General features: G+C 43.2%; 1 protein-coding gene across 3 annotated transcripts in view; it reads right to left on the bottom strand.

Annotated features, from left to right (window-relative positions):
• LOC308527831 (histone-arginine methyltransferase CARM1-like) overlaps positions 1-17692 on the bottom strand; it is a 223506-nt gene that overhangs the window by 76978 nt on the left and 128836 nt on the right. For all 3 annotated transcript variants that reach the window (XR_013996650.1, XM_081103236.1, XM_081103237.1), the window contains exon 5: positions 4313-4423. Coding sequence is in view for 2 of the 3 variants with exons in the window: in XM_081103236.1 (XP_080959362.1) it covers positions 4313-4423 (111 nt within the window). In the remaining variant the exon portion in view is untranslated. The remainder of the gene's footprint in view (positions 1-4312; positions 4424-17692) is intronic.

The raw sequence follows: 17692 nt of genomic DNA, 5'->3' as shown, positions 1-17692 counted from the left end.
ACATGGAATCCGACGCAATTTGAAACTATCCTTGTTTACTTAAAGCCCAGAAGCCTGGCGCGAGAAGAAGAATCCCAGGGACAGGCGACGGTAGTTAAATTTGTACATTTTTCTCTCTTGTTGCAATTTATCTTTTCTGAGCAATTTAATGAAGACTCCAGAGGAAAGAATTAACTGTCTGCTGCTTCCATTACCACATAATGAAAAGGTCGGAAGGAGCACCATGCACTGTACGCTGAGCTGCTAGAAAAGCCTATTCTTGGAGTGAGTCTCTTTTGTGGGCTGTTCACACTCGCACGTTGCCACCCACCAATAGTACGGGCGAGTGTCAGTGTGGGAAGCAGAAACCGAGAGCTGGTACAGATGGTCCCGCACAAGGGTGAAGGGCCTAGCCCACAGGGATCAGCGCACGGCACCCACAGCAGCAGCGAGGGGCGCGCAGGCCAGTGTGCATCCAGAGGGACCCGGCTGCCATTAGATTCGCACTTTGAGAAGACTGTAATCATCCTTGGTCCCGAGTGCATTTTTAAGTAGCTTGTCCGTAGGGCTACAGCCAGCGAAGGCCTCCGGGCAAAAGGGCCTTGCCAACAGGAATTTAAGGGACTCCGTGCAGTCCCTGCAGCATCTGGAAAGCCACCCCTGCCCCCAGGCTGCCTCACATACCCAGAGAAGAAAGATTGCAGCAACACACACCTCCTCTACAGAAGGCAAAACAGAAGATAAAATAAGACTATGGCGCTTTGGAATTCACCAGGACATTGACTTGTAAAGCTTTACAAGTGAGATCTGTCTAGAAATACCACACAAGAACAGAGACAGTTAAGTAGAGGGTCTTCCCACCTCAACACCCGTGGGGACAGTCTCTCCACTCATGCTGGGGCCTCCCCAACACATTCTGATTGGTAATACGGAAAGATTCGATGGATGAGTCACTGTACAGCTTCTTCTTCACCTTAAAATAGGTTATTTTTTTGGTTACAGAAAAAATAGCCTCATTTTTAGGAAATACACACTGGAATGTTTAAAAATAAAGTTATATTTTATATAAAGGACTCACAGAAAAAAGGTATGTGCATATCTCTAATGGCTAGCTACAAATATGGAAATGTATTTAAACACACCTAGGTGTGTATAACCGTGTATATGTGTGTGTGTGTGTGTGTGTGTGTGTGTGTGTGTGTGTGTGTGGTGATGGAGGAGCAAGAGTAAATGATAAAGCAAATGGGGTAAGATGTGAACAGCAGGTGAATCTAGGCAAAGGAATTTGGGAAGCCTTTGAAATATTTTTCTTTTACAACTTATCTGTACTTTGAAACTATTTCCAAGTTTTAAATAGTTTAACAGCTTAAGAAGTTTTAAATAGTTTAAAAGTTTTAAACGTTAAGTTAGTTTCCTTTTCGTCGTCTCTGTATTGACGGGCTTCTTGCTAGAGGCCCTTACAGTTATACAGCGGCCACACTGTGGGTGAGTGTGTCCGCGAGGGTAGCCCCACTCTGCGAGAAGACAACAACCCTGCCGATGTGTTTAATCAGAATGAGAACTCTCTTGGAGAAACCAATCACACAGACAGTTGTAGCACGGCTCCTCCGTGGTGTGCTGGTGATTGCTGAGAGTATTTGCTGGGGATGGAGACAGGATTAGGGCTAGGGAATGCAAGGACATACCTAGTTAATTTCTTCCTCTCCTCCCTTAAAATACTACAATCAAGAGTATTAGAATTTTAAAGTTTTAGAAATAAATATCGAATGTGTCACAAACCAAATTAAAATATATGAAAAAAACAAACTATAGGAGAGGAAGAAAATCCCTAAATTTTTTATACCACTCTTTTTTTGGGGGGCGGGGGGTAGGGTGGGGATAGGGAGGGATGTCTGATGCAAGAGATAATATCAGTTTCTTACTAGGACAGAATACAGAGTAGACCTCAATCATTACTGGTTTTCTTATATGCGCCAACAAACAGAATCATGGACACAACTGAACGTAGATATGATTAAGTGAATGAGTAGCACCTGAGACAAAGTTCTGCACTCAACTCCTCATCTTTAAGGATGCATTTTAAGATATTTTAAAACCTAAGCAGAGACGTTTTTAACTGTGGGGCTCTCTTTATATAAGTTTATTTTTTCCTCTTCTCTTTTCTTATTTAGAATTCCATATTGAAAGTTGACTAGGACCATAAAGAAAAAGGTGAGGTACAAACGGGGAGAGGATATTTTCTACCCATATAACTAAATAGGATTAATATTCAAATTTAGAAATCATTCTTATAAATGAATTTAAATTACAAAAACGATTTTTAAAATATTGTGAAAATCTGGGACAGGTATTTCCAGAAGAGAAAGGACAAATGGCCAAAACACTTTGCAAAGATGCTCAAAATCATTAATAAGTGGAAGTACAAACTAAAACCACAAATACCACGTCATCAACACAGAGTGGCAAAATCCACAGCCTGACAATATCAAGTGCTGACAAAGTTGCAGAACAATGGCACTCTCATTTACTTCTGGAGGGAGTGAACATTGGCACACCACTTTGGAAAACAATCTGGCATCACAGAGCAGAACTGAAGGCATGCATACCCTGTGGTCCAACAATTGCACTGTTGTGAATATGCTAGGAAACTCTGACAAAGAGGCAGTGGGAGTCTATGCAAGAGTATTCATAATAACAACACGTTTATAATGGAAGCTATCTAAGGTCTGCCAACAGCACAGTAGACGAACAGCTTGAGGCATTTCATACAACATAACACTATCCCGCATTGAAGATGGGTAAAGAACAGCTATATGCACTGACAAAATGACCCTCAAGAACACAATGTTGGACTTAAAAAAGCCAATTGCAGAAGATCACATATGTTAAGATTCCATTTTTGGAAAGTTCATACAGGTTTGTTTTTAGGGACAGAAACATATGTGGGAAAACTGTAAAAACAACAAAAGGATGATAAACAAAAATTCAAAGTAGTGGTTAAATCTCTTTAGGGCAGAAAGGGGAAGTGATCAGGAAAAAACACACAGACCTTGAATGGAAATGCCAAGAGCCTGTTTCTTAAAAGAGGTGTCGGCACACATTCATTGCATTGTCATTCTTTACACTGTACACATTTAACAAATATTCTTTTGTGTGCAGCCAATATTTACTAAAAAGGACTCTCAAGAATTGTTGAAGAAGCAAATGGCCAAACAATTTTTATCCAAGACTTGCTGAAAGAAGGACAAAGAGTGCAATGACCCTCCAGCCATGAGGCCCTGGCAGTCTTTTCTACCACGCATGCCCACCGGGCTTCTTGTCTCAGTCCCGCTCTACTCCCTCAACCCCAAACCCAGTATCACTCAGAGCTACCAGTGGTGCAGGGTTGGAGGGAATTTTCACGGTGCTCCTTCAGCAGCAGCAGCCAAGCTCTCCTCTCTCCCCGTTATGCTATCTATCCCTCATTAAAGTTCGGGCTTCTTTCACGTGTGAATGTCAAGACCACTGTCCTGTTCACACGAGTACATGCACACACCCAAACTCGGCAGCTTGCCTGGGTTGTTATCGTACACAGATTTTACCTGACTCTTGACTTGGACTTATTTTCTGTTTGTACACAATTCATAATGATAACAGAGCACCATATTTAAAACAAAGCATCTCACTGTCCTCCAATTAGAACATAAAATCTGAAAAAGCTCCTTGAAAGGCAGAAACCTCTTTGAGATCAACCATGTAGCAGCAGCCCCTTAAACCAAAAGTAAAATTTAAGGTGAGTGGTGCAGCTATTGTCAGTACAGCACTTACAAATAAAATAAACCTAGCTCCAGGGAGATCTGGCTCCTCACCTTGGCAGGTCATTAAAGATAAAATAAAAAAAACATTCACCACTCTGGCTGGTATGCTCAGTGGTTAGAGCATCAGACTGTGCACCGAACGGTCTCAAATTTGATTCCTGGTCAAGGGCGCGCACCTCAGCTGCCCTGGTTGGGGGTTGTTCAGGATGCAACCAATCAATGTGTCTCACATCAATGTCTCTCTCTCTCTCTCTCTCTCTCTCTCTCTCTCTCTCTCTCTCTCTCTCTTTCCTCTCTCCATCTAGTAGATAGGAAGAAAGGTGTGTTATATTTTCAATATTGTGACACTTTAAAAACAATTGTTTTCATATCAATCACTACAGTGAGTTTGGGCTCTTTCACCAGTAACATCTCAATAGGGAAAAAAATCAAAGTTGTATAAAAATTCTTCTAAATTACTTACTGGAAGAGTCCATCACTGAGTCCCCTGAAGCTTACGAGAGTTAGTGAGTAGCAGCTGTAAAAATACCACTTACCTCAGCATATTGTGCTACTGAGCTGGCCTCAACTGCATAGACTCTCCTGGCTCCAGCCTGTACAGCAAAAAACGACAGGATTCCTGTTCCACAACCAACATCCAGAACAACCTGGAAGGAAAGGAGAAGACAGAAATGGGGTGAAAACACAAACAGGTGCTTGGCTGTTGGCGCCACCCCAACCTGAGCACTGGAACCAGACTCAAGTGCTGGCTTTGATATTTACTATACGTAGTCTTACTGGGGCCAAGTTATGAGTCTCTGTGAGACTCCTTTTTCTCTTCTGTTAAACAGTGGTTATTAATACCCACTTCTTAAGGTTTGCCGTAGGGATTAAATAATATGAAGTGTGTGCAAAGTGCTTGGCACACAACTGGTGTTTTCAAATTGTTGCTATTATTATTATAGTTTCTGTAGCATGGGTTATTTTTAGGATGTTTAGGGCCAAGAAAAGTAGAGTGTTGTCAATGAGCTTGCTTACCACGTCAGTCAGCATGAACAAAGCAAACACTGTCTCCAACAATTATTAGAATTATATATATCATTATATATTACATTTTATATCCTATATAATAAAACCCTAACATGCAAATCGACTGAACAGCAGAATGACTGGTTGCTATGACACACACTGACCATCAGGGGGCAGATGCTCAACGCAGGAGCTGCCCCCTGGTCATCAGTGTGCTCCCACTGGGGGAGCACCACTCAGCCAGAAGCTGGGCTCACAGCTGGTGAGTGCAGTGGTGGTGGCAGGAGCCTCTCCTGCCTCTGTGGCAGTGCTAAGGACCCCTCACAGGATGTCTGACTGCTAACTTAGGCCCGCAGACATCCCCCGAGGGGTTCTAGACTGCGAGAAGGCGCAGGCGGGGCTGAGGGACCCCACCCCAGTGCATGAATGTCATGAACCAGGCCTCTAGTATTTGTATATATATATAATATGTAAAATTTTCAGAAATAACTGAACATAAAATCTTTAGAAATCCAAAAGTGAGTTGTTGTTATTGTTGTTGTTTTACCAGTTCCCTCCACAAAATTGGGAGGTTTATATGGAGAGTATTAAGGCAGTGGACAGATGGAATTAACAGATACTTTTCTTTTATTATCTATGCTCAGCCCCGGGACTGAAGTCAAGAAAACGATCACTCACTGGTACAAAAAGTCCGACACTTAGACCTACATGCTGACAGGCAAGAGAGCAGGGTACACATTGGGCCCTTCTCCCCAAATACTGTGGAAGCTGGGGCCTTGTCTGATCATTAAATTTCAGGTTATTGTCTTTGTGTCTCACCAGTGACTTTTCTTCTCAGCATCTTTTAGAACTAGCTCCGAGCAAGCCATTTAGTGTGACTAAATCCTTACAACAAACACATGAGTAGACAGCATTAGTATGCCTACTTTATAGATGACAAACCTGAAAGTCAGAGACACTGAAGACCAGCCCAAGTTCATGCTGCAGGAAGTGCAGCAGTTTAGAGTTGAATCTGGACACTTCTGCCTTCCAAGCTCATGTTCCATAAAATCATACATCGCTTACTTCAATTCATCTTTACAAATATGACATTTTAACACAGCAATACCAGTAGGCAATGTTTGACAAGGAGACAAAATTCTACTTTTTGTAGGAAAACTTAGCTAAGTTTTTGTTTTGTTTTTACTTCCATAGCTGGGAAATTTTTCTGAAACATAGGAAATATCACGAGGTTGTACATATGTGTGTTAACTGCAACCTCACACTGTGCTGACACAGATCCCGTGCCATTATTTGAAGAGAACATGCTGCTAGCAATGGGCTCACAGTGCTCGCTTCTATTAATTCTAGAGCTGTGGCTGGATTCCATATGGTTTCCTAGGGTTTGGTAATTAGGAGCCTTATCAATTTAAAATGTCACCCAGGCTCCGGAATTTGCTGTCAGGCTGTCTATACTTTTAGAAATACCAATATTCACTTCTCCTCATCCTCCCAAGGAAATGCATCATCTTTGATGATCCCTGGTCCATTGCAAGGACACCTACGACTGCTATGTAGGGAATGGAGGCTGTAAGTTGGAGAGCACAATCCGTGGCCACCAAAAAAGATGCACCTCCTCTCAGTTTTCTACCTGGAGAACTCAAGACCCAGCTCAGATACCACATCGCAGGGGAGCTTTACCTCACATCCCCAGAAAGTCTAGGGTGGGCTCTCTGGCACCTGGACATAGCAGTTACTATAGGATATTGCAAATATCTCCTTACATGTTTATCTTCCCTACTTGGCCTCTGAGCTCTCAACAAACAAGAATCACCTCATTTGTCTCTTAACACCTAGCACACTGGTGTTAAGGTTTTAATTTATTTATTATTAAAACCATTAATAAATATTTATTGACTAAATGGCTGAGTGGGATGACTCAATATGGCAGTCGCCTAATTCCAACCTCACCATGAAGTGTCTCTGGAAAAGGCTTATGACTTTTGCCAGTCATTCGGACTTTGGGAGTGTTCTTTATCGCAAACTTTGCACTCAAAGAGGATGATCTCAGGATGGACTTGCCTTATATCCTGAACTCTTTCACACAACCTCATCTTCTGCTCCCTGGCCTAGTTCTTATTTCTTGGCCTCCACGTCACCTCACAGACACGACACTTTCTACCCTGTCTCTCTTCATGATCTCTGCCCTTTCTCATTGATTCTGATCCAAGCATGTCCCTTGGGTCCCTCCTCGGAGTACCCGAGGCAGCCTTCTGCCCTGACACAGGCCTTCTTGGAAGGCTCTGTGCTCCTTTCTGCAACAGGGCCCTCGTATATGGCGTTCCCTTTGCCTGGGACGCTCCTCACTACACTCTGTGGTATCTGTCTATGGTAATTTTTATTTTGTCTACTCAATGTTCACTCTTTGGATGTATTTTTTAAAAATCTTTATTGTTGAAACTATTACAATGCTCATTTTGCTAGATCTTTTCAATTTGCTTCTCCAGATCTAGTCTCCACCCTTCTCCATCTTGCTCTTTGTCAAGAGGCTGACCTGTATGGACTACAGCAATGGGACTCCTTTGGACTCCAGTTGGGATCAGTCAAGAGAAAAGACAACAAGAGGCCAGAAGGAGTGAGAAGAGTGAGGTCAGGTGATTTACTCTCCTGGCTTCTTCCTTCCTTCTCTTACAGGTATCACCATCTCTCAGGTTTCCAGTAATGGCCTCTTCCTTTTGCCCCTTTATGCCTAGTGGTGGTAACAGATCCCTACTCTTGCTAGTGCCAGGGTGCTTCACCATCCCATGCTGGCTCCCTCACCTCTGCCCACATCTCTGTAAAGAGTCCCATTATTTAACTCTTCTAAACTGCCCTGCCATGCATGCCATCTCTCTCCTGCAGGCACCCTGGCTGGCATACAGCTCATCCTTCAGATCCCCAGACAACTCCCAACAGGAAAGACTTCTCTCATCTTTGCTCCTCTCCCAGGCTAAGTAAAGTCCTCCTGTTGGTGCTTTCTTATCGCCACCTCCTCAGATCCTTCCTTCATAACACTCATCACAGTTATAATGTTCCTTTCAGTGACGGATATTTGATGAATATGTGCTCCCTCCCCTGGATTCTGAGCTTTATTAAGGCAGAGACCACCATCTGTTTGTCACTCACTATTGAATCTCTGATATAACATGGGGTCTGTTGAACAAATTGAATAAATAATACTGTGTCTAAGTACCACAAATAGGGAACAGAGTCATGATCTAGAAAATATAGTGCAAATCTGCTACTGCCCCGAGAAAGCACCTTCTACCAGCATAGCATATCCACTCCAATCTAGGGATCTTAAGCATCCTTTAAAGGATAACTTGCTTTTGACATTGCCATTTACCATGATATTATAATACAGTTAGTTCTTGTGCACAATGTTCCTCTAGAGAGAGAATTCATCTGCAGCTGCCCCTGGCTACATAGGCAGTAACTGTAGGCATGATTAATTTGGGGCTTATATGTGGGAACACCAGAAAGTGGTGTGAAATCCCTGCCAGGACTAATAGGAAAAAGTCAACAGTTGGTCCATGGAACAGTGGCCAAAAGTTCTATGAATTTATTTGTAATTAAAGTAACTTTAAAAGTATTTAAATATTAGGATCATCATTTTGCTTGTACAGACTATTTTAATCACATGCCCTTGTGGTTTCCTGAGCAAAGAAACCCTGCAGAATGTTTGGACAAGGCTAAAAAAAAGCTCCAAGTGGGTTCAAAGCTGTTTCACTGGATTAACTAGCTCACAATTAGCAAGAAATATCCAAGTCCTTATGAAAGTGTGAAACGAAACTACCCTTGAATAACAGAATAAAAATAAGTAAATATGTACCATTTGTCTTATACTTACTATGTGCTATGCCTGTTTAGTACTCTGCAGGCTTGTTTACTTGCAATGACAACTCTATAATGTGGATACAATCATTTCCTCCATATGGCAGATAAAGAGACTGAGAATAACATGGAGTTCAAGTTACGTACTTAATAAATTCCAGAAATGAGATAAAAAACCAATTGTATCTAATGCAAACCTTATGCTCTAGTCTAGCCACTCCCCTCAGCTTCAATTCTAAGTTATTCTTTGTACTGTTGAGGCTATAGTAATATTGGTCACATTAACTTTCTTTTCACCCCAACAGTTTTATAACTACCTTCCAATACTGAGGTCCTGATTATCCCACAATAAATTCCTCAAGTTATGCCAGTTATTATTTATTCATTTTTCTTAATTTTCTTGAGCATATCAATGGCTGCTCTGAATTACAATATCCCAACTACCACTTTTGTGTGCCTTGCACTCCTAAATTCTATGGCCCGCCCACCTGGGCACTTTTACTGCCATCACTGCTTCTGCCAGCCATTATTTAATTACACCCGTAGACGCTTCCACTTAACCACACATGTACCTGATGCTCTTGTACAGTATCATGTAATTTTTTAAAAATATATATTTTTATTGATTTCAGAGATGAAGGAAGAGAAAGAGAGAGAGAGAGAGAGAGAGAGAGAGAGAGAGAGAGAGAGAGAGAGAGACATCAATGATGAGAGAGAATCATTGACCGGCTACCTCTTGCTCACCCCACACTGGGGATTGAGCCCGCAACCCAGTCATGTGCCCTGACTGGGAATTGAACTGTGACCACCTGGTTCATGGGTCGATGCTCAATCACCGAGCCACACCAGCCTGGCCAATGTCATGTACTTTTATCACCATTGTTACCTGACAGGGGCTGCCTATCTCCATAGACTGTGTCTACCTCATTCAGTAACCAAACTACTTGGCTGAACAACTTCTAGGCAGTAACAGAATGAGCACAGAGTGCACAGCCTTCTGCCGCCCATCACATCTCTTATTCTGGATTTTGTCAGGGAAGGAAAATTTCACATCCTCTCCTGGGCTGCAGAAGAGATTCCTTTACGGCTTTTGCAGCTTAGATTTGAATCCTGTTCAGATAATTAGCACTTTAATTAGGGCTGAAAATTTCTGCAGTGACAGCTCCATATAAAACAAAACTCTACATCTGTGGTGCAGTGAAATTTGATTTCAACCAAAAGGCTGCCTGTATTTCAATAATGCAGAACCCATGCTTGTGAGCACCCCTGACTAACTCTGTCTGGTCTCCTGGTATTGTTATGGGGTGGGGCCACAACATTAGTAACAAAGAAACAGAATTTCCGGAGGATGAGGTCCAGAAATCAGGATTTTAAAAAGATTACCAGGTGATTCTAATGTGCAGCCAAGGTTGAGAACCACTGCTCTAGTATTACAGAAAATGTAAAGTATGTTGATCACTCTTAGTTCATCTCATCTCAATTAAACCCCTTCATATGCTACCAATAGACTCAGACTAGCTTACTCAGCTCAAACCCTTAGGCTCTCAATCATTCACAGACATCTACCTAGTATCTCCTGTTACCCACTGTGCCAAGCACTGCTAGGTGCTGGGAATACAAAGATGAATGCAGCATGACTGCCTGGGAAGGAGAAAGACATATACAAGGAGGTAGTACAGCTCTGGCTGGTGTTTCTCAATGGTTAGAGCATCAGCTCATGCACTGAAGGGTCTCAGGTTCAATTCCCGGTCAAAGGCATATACCTGGCTTGCAGGTGGGGATCCCAGCCCTAGTGGGAGCACGTGCCAGAGGTTGAGTGGCAGGGGGGGAGGCAACCAATCAACGTGTCTCTTTCATATGGATGTGTTTTTTTCTCTCCCCCTTTCTCCCTCCCTTCCACTGTCTCTAAAAATCAATGGGAAAAATCTCGTCGGGTGAGGATTAAAGAAAAAAAAAGAAAGTAGTACAATAATGTGCGATAGTGGCAATGTTAGAAATATATAAAGGGCACAAAGTATGAAGGAGGAATAGTCTACTCTACCAAGAGTTCTGGAAAGATTTGAGGTGGCCTGGGTAATGAACATAGAAAAATGAGTCAATGTGGTACCATTTGAATGATGAGAAGGGCAGCAGCTCCAGGAAGACGGATCCATATGAAAAAAGGCACCTAAGATGGACAGAGCCAATCACTGTCATAAGACAGTAAATTTCCTCAGGAGCACGATGTGTGTCTGAGAGGTGGAAGTGGGAGTACAGCTGAGACATGAACATGGCAAGAGCAGAAGCCGGAGGAACTGGCAGATGCTTAATCATACACGGCCTTGTATGCAAGACTAAGAACTTAGACTTGATCCTTAAGCAAAGAGAGATCATGAAAACGTTTTCCACAGTAGAATGACTGCACAGTTGCATTTCAACAGCATCATGCTGGGGACCTGGGTTGGAGGGGACAAGATCAGAGGCAGCAGAGCAGACAGAATGGTTCCTAACCAACACTGGTCCCTTCCTCCTTCCGGTCAGAACCTCAGTTTTATTGAGCATTTCCCCTCATCCATATGGTTCTCCATTCCGAGTCCCAGGGAGGGGCTCTGATTGGTCTAGAGCAGTGGTTCTCAACCCTCCTAATGCCACGACCCTTTAATACAGTTCCTCATGTTGTGGTGACCCCCAACCATACAATTATTTTTGTTGCTACTTCATAACTGTAATTTCGCTACTGTTATGAATCGTAATGTAAATATCTGATATGCAGGATGTATTTTCATTGTTACAAATTGAACATAATTAAAGCATAGTGATTAATCACAAAAACAATATGTAATTATATATGTGTTTTCTGATGGTCTTAGGCGACCCCTGTGAAAGGGTCGTTCGGCCCCCAAAGGGGTCGCGACCCACAGGTTGAGAACTGCTGGTCTAGGGCAATCATAGACAGTTTGGTTCTTGCTAGTGATGGCTTCAGGCTCGGGTGTGTGAAACAATGTTGTTAATGAGACCGAGGGGAAGCCTGCCGGTGGCTCCTGGCAAATTTCCTCCCTCTGATACAGGTAGCAGAGCAGATGCCTCTTCTCTCCTGAGTGTGGTGGAATTTGGATGTGGTACTCAGAGTAATTGGACTAAACACCTCCTGGTCGTACTACCTCTGACTGTGTCAGCCAATCTGAGTGGGAATTTTCTCTTACTTAAGCCAATAATAACTGGTACAAGTAGAGCAACTAATTGGAAAATGTTTGCAATATTCCAGGAAAGATTTAAAAAAAAATTGAGAACTAAAATTAGTATGGTACAAAGGGGAATGGAAGAGTTGCAAAATTGCTGAGTTAGTAGACACTAAAGAATTTTGAGAACGAAAAGGAAAAAGAAAAGTCTACTAGATTGATCCCCTCCAGGTTCCTGGTTTGGGTGATGTATATAATATAAAAGTCCACTTTCACCTTCAGGGAATACATTCTAAGAGGCCCAGTGGATACCTTGAAAAATACTCAACCTTATATGTTTTTTCTATACATACATACCTATGATAAAATTAAATTTATATATTAGGCCAAGTAACAGATTAAGAATAAGAAATAATACACAGAACAATTATAACATATACTGTGATAAAATACGGGAATTAATTTGGGGCCATTATTGAGTAACATAAGGATCACTTGCACACAAACACTGTAATACCATCACAGTCAGTCTAATAACCATGACGCTACAAGTGACTGACAGGTGGGAACACATACCGGCTAGATATGCTGGACAAAGGGATGATCCAAATCCCTTTGACACAGGGACACAGCAGGATGGTGTGAGATTTTATCATGCTATTAAGAACAGAGCACGGTATACTATGCTGCTATAAAAAAGAAGGAATTCTTACCATTTGCAACAGCATGGATGGAACTGGAGAGCATTATGCTAAGTGAAATAAGCCAGTCAATGAAGGAAAAATACCACATGATCTCACTCATTTATGGATAATAAAGACCATTATAAACTGATGAGCAAAAATAGATACAGAGGCAGAACAGCATCGAACAGACTGTCAAACTACAGCGGGAAGGCCAGGGAGGGTTGGGGTGGGGGGTAGGAGATCAACCGAAGGACTTGTATGCATGAATATAAGCATAACCAATGGACACAAGACACTGGGGGATAGGGGAGCCCGGGGGAATCTCAAGGGGAGAAAAAAAAAAAAGGCGACATATGTAATACTCTTTGTAATGCTTTAAGAAAAAAAAAAAAAGAAGAAGAACAGAGCGCAATTTAAAATGCACGAATTGTCTATTTCTGGAAATTTCCATGTAATGTTTTTGAACCATGGTGACTGTGGGTAACAACCGCAGAAAGCAAAACCACGGATAAGGGGAAACTACTGTTGCATATTCAGTTTTGTACTGTGCCAGAACGGAACACGTGCCTTGCTCTCAGCCTGAGTGGCTCTAGGATTGGCTTGTGCTGATCTTTAAACGTGGAGCTGAGTTTCGCTGCTGCCACCACTGCCGCTACAGCCACTACTGCCCAAGGATCTGCTGCAGGGACTTCTAGTCCTCCTGGAACAGCCAAGCAGTGCTCACCTGGCTCATGCCACACGCCTTCCATCCCTCGCCTCCCACCACAGGGTTTCTTGGTGCTGTGAGGCAGGAGACAGGCACCACAGCACCCACTTGGCACTCGTGCACATGCACCCTTGTGGGCAAGGGAGTACCCTCTGGGAACATTCACTTTAAAAAATATACATATTTTTTATTGATTTCAGAGAGGAAAAGAGAAAGGGAGAGAGAGAAACATCGATGATGAGAGAGAATCACTGATCAACTGCCTCCTCCATGCGTGCACGCTGGGGATTGAGCCCGCAACCCTGGCATGTGCTCTGATGGGGAATCGAACTGTGACCACCTGGTTCATAGGTTGACACTCAACCACTGAGCCACGCCTGCGGGGTGGGGACATTAACTTTTGACAAATGGGAGATGGCAGCCAATGGGTAAATCATTCTTTTTTTTCTTCCCGTGGATGAACTATTGGAAGATGGAGTGGTTTCACATGGCCTCTTTGTAGATTTCCTGTGACCTGGGACAATCAGTTCCACATAAATGTGGCCAGCTCAGGGACAGACTTGCTTACACTTACCCTCCCTCCTTCCCTGCCTGTGTCCCCTTTCCCTAACTCGTGCTTTCCCAAGGTTGTCCTCCCTAATTAAGTCCTAGCATATAAGCCTGGGCCTCCTGATCTATGGTTCAGGGAACTTAGAAATGGTGCTAGTTACATGAAATCCATGTTTATTGACAGCTTTCTGTGATTCTGTCTTTTCTGGGTTTCTGGAACTTATAAATTCTAAACCTAAGCCACCACTCTGAAGTTGAGTGATGTCAATAGCACAGACTTAGGAAAATACATGAAAAGAGGGTTTAGGTACAAGCTCTGAGTTCACAGGAGCCCACTTCCTGGTTCGTTGCCAGAAAAGACTAGGTTTTAGTACAGTACTTTGAACTGCTTATTCTTTGATTGTTTTGTCCAATTTAACTGTTCTCACTGACTTTATCCTCTTTTTTCTACTTACCTTCTTATCCTGGAAAGCAGATATTAAAGCAAAAGCATTACTTTAGAAGTTACTGCTGCATAGAGCCTTCTATGTAAGCCTTTGCAAAGTAGGTAGTTGCTCCCAATTGGCCCTTCACGATGTTGTCTTAAAGGCAATGGGAAAGGTTTAGAAATTCAACCCCAGGAACGTTCTAAAACACCTTGCATTCAGTGGGTAGGCAATCCACCAGGCAGAAGTTACTAGTAAGTCAACCAATAACCATATCAGTGCAATATTAATCCTTCAAACCCCTCTTGTTTTCCCAGTTCCCTCCCATGCACAGATGATGCGCTGAGAATATCACCTTAGCAATCTGTCCCTTCTTTAATGATTTTGCAAAAGTGCCATCTGTTATGATAGTTATTAGTGCCATTAACCAAATACTTCTCGTCTCCTTATGGGCTCCTAGTAGAACTGCACTCCTTTGCCCTTTTGAAATTAGCAGTGGTCACATGTCTTGCTTCGGCCCGTGTCATGTGGTCATTAGTGACATGGGTCATTTTCAGGAGGAAGATTTGAGAACCAGGGGTGTGATTTGCCTCTCTCCTTCTCACTGTGACAGGAACTAGTATGTGTCACAAGGAGGCTGTTCCTTCAGCCTGGGTCTGGGAGCGAGAATGAGAGGGCACAGCCTTTGCTAACCCGTAACGGAGATGGACGTGAGTATGTTGGTTAAATCACTGAGGTCTGAGAGTTCACTGCTGCAGCAGCATAACCTAGTTTATCTTAACAAGCCTACGTCAGCCATAGCCTTGCAGTGCCAATGATTTCTGACTCGGATTCCCTAGCTATGCCCACAGCATTCTAATGCCGTGCTGAGACTGTGCACGTGGTAGCTCACCGAGTTCCTCCAGCCTCCATGTGTTGTATTCTAATCCCAATTTAAAAATAATCTCAGAAAGATTAAGGTCACAAGTCATCATCTGTTGCATTATAGCCCCAGCTCCCTCTTTCCCAAATGCCCTAAAACAGGGGTGGGCAAACTTTTTGACTCGAGGGCCACAATGGGTTCTTAAACTGGACCGGAGGGCCGGAACAAAAGCATGGATGGAGTGTTTGTGTGAACTAATATAAATTCAAAGTAAACATCATTACATAAAAGGGTACGGTCTTTTTTTTTTTTAGTTTTATTCATTTCAAACGGGCCGGCGGGCCGTAGTTTGCCCACGGCTGCCCTAAAAGTAGCCTGTGACCATTGTTTATTCCACCTTCTTGGCTGTCCTTGAAAGCTGCACTTGGCTTTCACACCAGATGAAAGCACTTTCCTCAGCTGACTCTGGCGTCTTCTTCTAGACCCCTTGCAGGAGTAGATTCTATTTAAGTTCAGGAGAACCCTGGCACAGACATGCCATCTCCTTCCCATTCACAATTGGGAAATCCATGCAGAGTCCTTCTAAGGGCTGAGAAGCCAAAGAGAGCAGCTAAGACTGAAGTCTATTTTCTTTCTCTCTCTCTCTCTCTCTCTCTCTCTCTCTCTCTCTCTCTCTCTCTCTTCAATCTCTATTACAGGGAATTAATCCCAGGGTAGGGGTGTGGGGGGTGGGGTAAGGGGGAGTTCTTATGATATAGAACCTCACATGAACCTTGGCTTCTGTACTGGGTTTGATAGTGTCCCCTATGTCACAGGACATCTACAAAGAGGCCATATGAAATCACCCCATTTTCCAAGTGCTCTTCTCATTTTAATTACATTGAGATCCCTCAGCCAGCCCAGGGAACACAAAATTAACCTTCTAAGAGGGTAGATTTTATGTTAAGTCCTTATAACAGCAGAAGGAAACTTTTGGAAGTGATGGATATGTTAATAGCATGGATTGTGGTAATGATTCCTCGAATGTATGCTTATCTCCAAACTCATCAAGTTGTATACATTAAATATGTACCGCTTTTTGAATGTGATCCATACCTCATTAAAGAGGTTTACAAAAATGTAAGGGAGCAAGAGCTATTTCATGACATGCAGACGGACTACTGGCAGGTCTGTGCTGCAGCCATTATTCCCACTGATGGTTAAGGTCAGGCCCCATTCGTGCACCAGATTAACCAAAGGTGTGTGGTGCTTTCAAGTGGGAGGAGAACTGCACAGCAGGACTAGAGATGAACTCAAGAGCCTTGGACCAGACTGCTGGTAAGCCCAAGGAAAGCTCAGGGCAGAAGAGCCTTAAGCCTCTGCACATCTGAATGCCAGCCGACTCTCCGAACAGGTTGCTTAGCATGTTTGTTGTTGTTTATGCTTTCTTTGAAGCCTTCAAATCCCTGAACCCCTCCTGCCTGAGCCAACCTCACATCTGAATGCACTAAGCAGCTGTTGCGACTGGGGATGCTCTCCTCTGAAAACGCTGATTAAAAAATAAAAAAGCTCTCGGCTCCTGCTTATTTTCACAAGTTTCCAGCAACTGGTGCCCTGACAAATGAAGTGTCAAAACATTTCCAAATTAAAACCCCACTGCTCGCACAGCCCCACACCCTCAGCAGGATGGACTTCCCCTGCTTGCACCCAGCACACACTTGAAGAAACTAAAAATAGCCAGATGGCAATTAACAGAAACTGGGAGGAGAAGAATGGGGTGGGTTCCAGCGGGGTCAGTTTCCTGAATGGGTTCCAAACGGAGTTCTCAGCCAGCAGTGCTCTGGCCAAGAAAGGATTTTCATTAAAACTGCATGGCAGAGGCAAAATGAAAAATCAGAATTTGAAAGATTTAAAGTTACAGCAGAGGTGGAAACTACGACACCATGCCCAAACCATCCATAATAATAATACTCGCTACCATGTACTGAGTTCATACGTGAGCCATGTACTGCGCACTTCATCTGCAGTGTTATCTTGACCTTGCAAGATAAGAAATACCTACTAGCTCTTATGATAAGGACAGGGAAGCCCAGAGATGGGAGATAACCTGCGTAAGATCGCCAGCAAACGGGATAAAGGTCTATGGCAGGTGCATGGGAAGTGGCCAGGCTGGAGTTTCAACTCAGCATTCTGGCTCCAGCCTGACGAACATAACCGCTGCGCGATGCTGCCTCATGCACACACGAGGGTGCTTAAGAAACCAGTGTTTTCACCCCACCCTTAAACTCAGAGAAACAAAAGTCTCCCTTGGAAATGTCCGCTAACTTTCCCACAGGCTGTACCTGTCAGAGGTTATGTGTGTGGCTCGAAAGTTAGACTAACGGGGTTCAAATCCTGGCCTTTTCATTTACTAGCTGTATTAAATCGGGTGCATTGTCAACATTTCCAGACCTCAGTTCTCTCATCTCTAAAGTGGTAAAAATATTAATAATAAGATTGTAATGAAGATCAAAGGAAACTGCTGTAGATTGAATGTTTGGGCCCTCCAAAATTCTAACCCCCAAGGTGATGGTATTTGAAAATGTGGCCTTTGGGACATGACTGAGTCACAAGGGTGGAGCCCTCATGATGGGATTAGTGCACTTTATAAAAAGAGACAGGAGACAGCTTACTTCCTCTCTCCCTTCAGCC

The sequence above is a fragment of the Myotis nattereri genome, assembly GCF_964212035.1.
Source record: "Myotis nattereri genome assembly, chromosome: 12".
NCBI classification, from domain to species: domain Eukaryota; kingdom Metazoa; phylum Chordata; class Mammalia; order Chiroptera; family Vespertilionidae; genus Myotis; species Myotis nattereri.
This window is presented reverse-complemented; position numbering and strand designations above follow the sequence as displayed.